Source organism: Carlito syrichta, unplaced genomic scaffold, assembly GCF_000164805.1.
Source record: "Carlito syrichta isolate Samal-C Ts95f unplaced genomic scaffold, Tarsius_syrichta-2.0.1 Scaffold303709, whole genome shotgun sequence".
NCBI lineage: Eukaryota > Metazoa > Chordata > Mammalia > Primates > Tarsiidae > Carlito > Carlito syrichta.
Genome location: NW_007247805.1, coordinates 299,956 through 306,072, shown reverse-complemented (window position 1 = coordinate 306,072; position 6,117 = coordinate 299,956). Strand labels below are relative to the sequence as shown.

The 6,117-nt window shown below is 47.0% G+C and overlaps 1 protein-coding gene across 1 annotated transcript in view; it reads right to left on the bottom strand.

Moving 5' to 3' along the window:
• EDARADD (EDAR associated death domain) overlaps positions 1-6,117 on the bottom strand; it is a 75,531-nt gene that overhangs the window by 13,890 nt on the left and 55,524 nt on the right. The window contains exon 4 of the mRNA XM_008059087.1: positions 2,195-2,240. Within this exon, the coding sequence (XP_008057278.1) occupies positions 2,195-2,240 (46 nt within the window). The remainder of the gene's footprint in view (positions 1-2,194; positions 2,241-6,117) is intronic.

Here is a 6,117-nt window from a genome sequence, read left to right as displayed (position 1 = left end):
GCTAATTTTTTGATTTATTGTAGAGATGAGGTCTTGCCAAGTTGCCCAGGCGGGTCTCGAACCCGCGGGCTCAGACATTCCACTCACCTCAGCCTCCCAAAGTGCGGGATTACAGGCTGAGCCATCGAGCCCGGCTGAAATATATATTTTTAATTAGGAAAGAAATATGTTTGTCACCGAAAATCTGAAAATTCAGATGAGTATATGGAAAAAAAAAATCATGCTCCCATTACTCAAGCCAATCACCGTGGACCTTATGGCGTCTTTCTTGGTTCTTCTCCCATGCACTGTGGTCTTTGCCTATATCTGATCACTTGTTATTTATACATTTGTATAGACAGATTCAATGTGGGGGGGAACCCTGATACCAGCTCATTCATGTTAGAAATTTTAGAAATATAGGCCAGTGGAAAGGAAATAAAAATGGCCTCTGTTTGTATGCAAAGATGCATTCCTCCTTCCTGCATCACCCAACTAGGTGCTTCTAATTTGAGCCTGTGTCCAGGGGAGCATTTGTAGAAGAGGGATTCCTCCTAGCCAGCGGCTCTGGCCTCTGGGAGGGTCGTTGCTGTGGGCCAAGGAAGGAAAGTTCCAGTGGAGTATTTGAATGGGACTCTGGACATTGGGCCTGTCCTATGAAATCCAGTAGGAAGGGCCCCCTTGACTCCTCTCGTGACGGTGATGTGGTGACCAAACTGGAACCAGCACCCCAACTTCTGTCTCCCAGAGCTATAATTTTGCCGCATGGCCTCCTTAGAGAGTCCAGCACACAGTGGATCCTTAATAAATAAAAATCTGTTGAGTGAAAAAGAAAATCACCTCGAATCTGTCCACCCAGAGATAGCTACTGCTAAAACAGGTTGGTGTATGTTCTAATATCATGTTTCTAAGGGGAAATAAAGAGTCGAGTACATACAGCTTGTTCTGATTTTTCATCTTGGTTACCTGGGTTGATTATAGCTGTCCCTGAGGTTTTATGGGTCCCCTGCCCCCTCACCTTAAAAAAGAAAGAAACAAACACAACTCTGATGACCCAGGTCATTCAATATGTATTTTAAAAGATGTAGAAAATGTTGGTGAGGTGTGTTTCTTTGTTTGTTTTGAGTCTGGGTCTCACTCTGTCACTCAGGATGGCGTGCAGTGGCATGATCACCACAGTCATGACTCACAGATTGTTCCTGGACTCAGGCAATCCTTCCACCTCAGCCTCCCAAGTAGCTGGGACTTCAGGCATGCGCCACCACATTGACTAATTTTTAAATTTTTTTGTAGAGACGAGGTCTTGCTATGTTGCCCAGTCTGGTCTTGAACTCCTGGACTCAAACAATCTGCCCGCCTCGGCTCCCAAAGTGTTGGGATTACAGGCGTGAGCCACTGCACCCGGCTGAGGTTTAAAAAAAGTTATTTTAGCTACTTATTTTAATGCTCATTCCCTATCCTCCCCCTGATTAATTAATAAGAGATACAGACCCTGCCAAAAATGTCTGTTTTAGGATTCAAAAAGAGGGAGAGGGAAGAAATAAATTTTAATGTTCCTTTGGTTGAACATATCAAAAGCAGAAAAGGAGTGGCCAACAACACGTGACCTAACGTCAGGAGGGGGCTCCTTCAGCTACCTATGTGTAGAGAGAGGCACAGAGAGGGACAGAGGTAGCAACAACCCTGCTGGCCTTTGATCTGTAAAGTCTCAGGCAACGAGCAGCCACATTTTCTGCCAATGCTATGGCTCTCGGAACCCGTAGGGAGGGAAGGGTCTGGCTAGGTCCTGACTGTGGCCCGATCCTAAACCCACCCAGTGCCGAACCCTGCTGTGTCCCTCACAACCAAAGGCGTGTCCGCTCAGAGAAAACAATCTCTGAAGGCTTCGTGAAATTTTATAAGAAACAGCTTTTCCTGGTTCACCATGGTGCTGGTATGTAGGGTAGAAACCTGCTCGATTCTGCAATGCAGATTTTAAAAGTTGGCCGGGCACTGTAGCTCCCGCCTGTAATCCCAGCACTTTGGGAGGCTGAGACAGGAGGATTGCTTGAGCCTAGAAGTTCAAGACCAGCCTGGGCAGCTTAGTGAAACTTTGTCTCTTTAAGAAAAATTAAATTTTTTAAAAAAGTTAACAATCAATAGAGTCTCAAATTATCTCTAATTTAGCCACAGAAGCTACCACTGCAGACAGGTATCTCTGGAACCAGTCACTTACCTGAAAGGGAATCTCCGGTACTGTCTGGAAAGCCATTTTCTTCTCCCTAAAAGCCAAAAAGCAACCTTCATTAAAATCATATCCCTTTATGAAATGGAGATAGTATCAATTTTCCAACTTAGTTAAATTTCCGCCAAAACCTGGGGTAGGGTGGGGGTGCAGTGGGGGGAATGGATCTTCAGATGGTATTTCAATGGGAGGTGAGTCACGCATACCCTTCTAGGATATAAACTCCCTGGGCATAGGGGCTTTTATTTGCTCCCCGTACTGTGTCCTCATGCCCAGAACAGTACCCGATACACAGTAGACACTCAATAAATATCTGCTAAATGCACTAGTGTCCCTACTCTTAAGAAAGTATCAGCTGGGCGCTGTGGCTTGAGCCTGGAGTTCCAGCTACTAGGGAGGCTGAGGTGGGAGGATCACGTAAGCCCAGGAGGTCGAGGCGGCAGTAAGGTATGATTCTCTTTCCAACTCCATCTCAAAAAAAGCAAAAAAAAAAAGCACTGATGCACACAATGTGCTCTTGTTTTATCTTTATTTTGCATTATGGGTTATTTTCCTTATTTTATTTCTTATCTGCCTTGGGTTGGGCATGTTGTCAGTCCAGGTTATAATTCTTTCCATCTATTATACTTATTTATTTAAGTAGATACTGCAAAGCAGCTAAGATAGACTGTGAACAAGCGGTGACCAAATCTCGAGAGGCGATCGTGTGTCTGCCCATCTGACTGTGGTTCTGTTTTTACAACTAAGGCCTGGCTATGGCATACATGTGGGATGTGAGGGAACTTCTTGGAGAGGGGTGTGTGTGTGTGTGCGCGTGTGTGTGCGTGTGTGTGCATGTGTGTTTTCCATAAAGTCGGCAGAGGAGACCAGTCCCGGCATACCTCTGTTTATGTGAACTCCATCTTTATGCAACAAAAGCCTCTCTCATGAGCTCACGTCACCCCCGCCATCCATGGTACTGCAGAAGCAACGCAAGCATTGAGGCAAAAGCTCAGGGTTGTATGAACTTAGGATGTCACAGACCAGTGCTGGTCTCAGATTCCTTGTCAGTATCTTCAGGTGACTGCTGGATGAGCTCAGCTCTTAGATGCCTCTGCATTCTCAGGTCTCTAAAAGTTTCACCCTTCAAGGTGTGCTGACTCCATGGTGTCAATATGTTTTAAGCCCTTGAAACAATCTTTCTCTTTTCATCTTCTAAGAAGCCTTTCTCCTTGCCCTGAGCTCATCAATCTCCAAGTCTCAGCAGCATACACACATTCATGTAATCACAAGTCTATTTTTTTTTTTCACACAGGAGCATTCCCATGTCTTACCAGCTAGTTTTTCCCCCTAAGTAATCTGGCCATTAATTGCTTCTGTTTGAGTTCCCTTTCTCACCACTGTCTTTACTGGACCAACAACAAAAAAGCTATTTAGCACAATTCCTACAATTTCTTTCTTCCTTTCTCTCTCTTTCTTGAGATGGGGTCTTGCTCTGTTGCCCAGACTGGAGTGTAGTGGCACCCTCATAGCTCACTACAGCCTCAAACTTTTGGGCTCAAGTAATCCTCCCCACCTCAGTCTTTCAAGTAGTGGGACTACGGACACACACCACCATGCATAGCTCATTTTAAATTTTTTGTAGAGATAGGGTCTCATTATGTTGCCCAGGCTGGTTGTGAACTCCTGGGATCAACCAATCCTCCTGCTTTGGCCTCCCAAAGCATTGTAATTACAGGCATGAGCCACTGCGCCCAGCCAACTTGCTTTTCTTTTCTTTTCTTTTTTTTTTTTGAGTTGGAGTCTCACTCGGTCGCCCAGACTGGAGTGCAGTGGCTGCTTCTGGCCACCGCAGCCTCGCCTGCTGGGCTCCAGCAATCCCTCCGCCTCAGCCTTCCAGGTAGCTGGAATTACAGGCATGTGCTACAATGCCCGGCTGATTTTTTGATTTATTTTAGAGATGAGGTCTCGCTGCCCAGGCAGGTCTCGAACACGCAGGCTCAGGCAATCCACTCACCTCAGCCTCCCAAAGGCGTGGGATTACAGGCTGAGCCACCGAGCCTAGCTTCTTTTTTTTTTTTTGATTTGGAGTCTCACTTTTTTTTTTTGAGTTGAAGTCTCACTCTGTCACCCAAGCTGGAGGGCAGTGGCACGCTCATGGTCACCCCAGCATCGACCCGCTGGGCCCTTCTGCCTCAGCCTTCCAAGCAGCCAGAACTACAGGCGCAGGCTACCACGCCCGGCTACTTGCTTTTCATTTAGTTGAAGTCATGCTTTCTTTTCATTTCCCTTACTCAATTAGGAGTGTGTGAGTGTGTGTGCATGTGTATGTGAGAGAGAGAGGGAGAGAACGTGTGTGCAAGTCTCAAGAAACAGAAATGTCTCTCTGTGCAAACTTTTACTTTTGCAAGGCTAAATCCAGAGGCTCCACGAAGTTAGGGCCACCACTCTTCACTCCACAGGTCATGTGTAGACCTGCCTATTCACATCTGCAGAGCTCAGCAGGACCGGGCAGGTATGTGAGCTCTTTTATCAACATCGTCACGGTCCTGCTCACTGAGTTGGAAATGCAGGCCGAGGAAACAGAAACAGGAACTTCAAGTTGTGTTGAGAGACACAGATGTTAGAACTTGACGGATTCTGTGGTATTTGAGGACCCTGCTGAAACACGAACTTTTCCATAAGTAGAAACTATGTTCCATGGCATACTTGACTTGATTTCTTATAACATGGAGGAAATTTTACCGAGGTCAATGTCTGGCCAGAATCACCCCCACGGTGATGCAGATGGGAAACGTGAATTACTTGGGAAGGTGGATAAAGACAGAATTTAGATGAAAATATATCATCTCTGTTCTTGGCTCTGATGATTCGGTTGTGCTACTTTGTAGGCTGGTTTTCTAAGGGTGAAATCAGAAAAGACTTCTTTTTCGTGGGTCTTACTGAAACCACACTCATGCCTTCACGCAATGCCTACTCAATATGCACGAGCCCCATATTGGAACCTGCATACAAAGGCAAAAGGACCTGAACCCTTGACCTCAAGATATGCCGGGGCAAACAGACCCCTCCAATAACCAAAATGCGGAGCGGAGGCGGGTGAGTTCTAAGAGGGAGGTACAGACAAAATCAGAGAGGAGGGAGGTTTCTTCCGATGAAAAATTGAGAGGCAGTTCCTTGGAGACAGAGATATTTGGGCTGAGGATCTGGGGAGCGGGGACTTAGAAGGAAGGGGCATTTAGGCCAGGCTCAGTGGCTGAGTCTGTCATCCCAGCACTCTGGGAGGCCGAGGCAAGTGGATCGCCTGAGCCTGCGGGTTTGAGACCCGCTTGGGCAAGTTGGCGAGACCTCGTCTCTACAATAAATAAAAAACCAGCCGGGCGTGGTAGCACGCGCCTGTAGTTCCAGCTCCTTGGAAGGCTGAGGCGGAAGGATCGCCAGAGCCCAGCAGGTCGAGGTTGCGGGGGCCGGGAGCGGCCACTGCACTCCAGTCTGGGCGACAGAGTGAGACTCCAACTCAAAAAAAGAAAAAAAAAAAAGAAGGAAGGGGCATTAGTCTTAAGCAAAGGCAATGAGGGGGTGAGAGGGAGAGGAGACGGGAAGCAAGATTGAGGTCTGCCCAAAAAGTTGAACTTTATTTTGCTGACCACAGGGAGCCCCTGGGAGGCTCTCATCAGAAGCAGGGCATCTTCACAGGTGTCTAGGCGTAAGAAACCCCCCGTCTGGCTATGGAATGTGAGACACATGGGGGAGAAAGGGACAGTGTGGCGGTCAGGTGACAGGGAAGGGGACAAATAACTCCTAGGCAAGGATAAAGGAGACCCCACGCCACTCTTCTGGGAGAAAAAGAGGAAAGTAAGAGCTTCTTCAGCGATGCAGTCACTAAAGGATGAGCAAAAGGAGGTGAAATGATGGCAAGGATTTTTTTTTTTTAG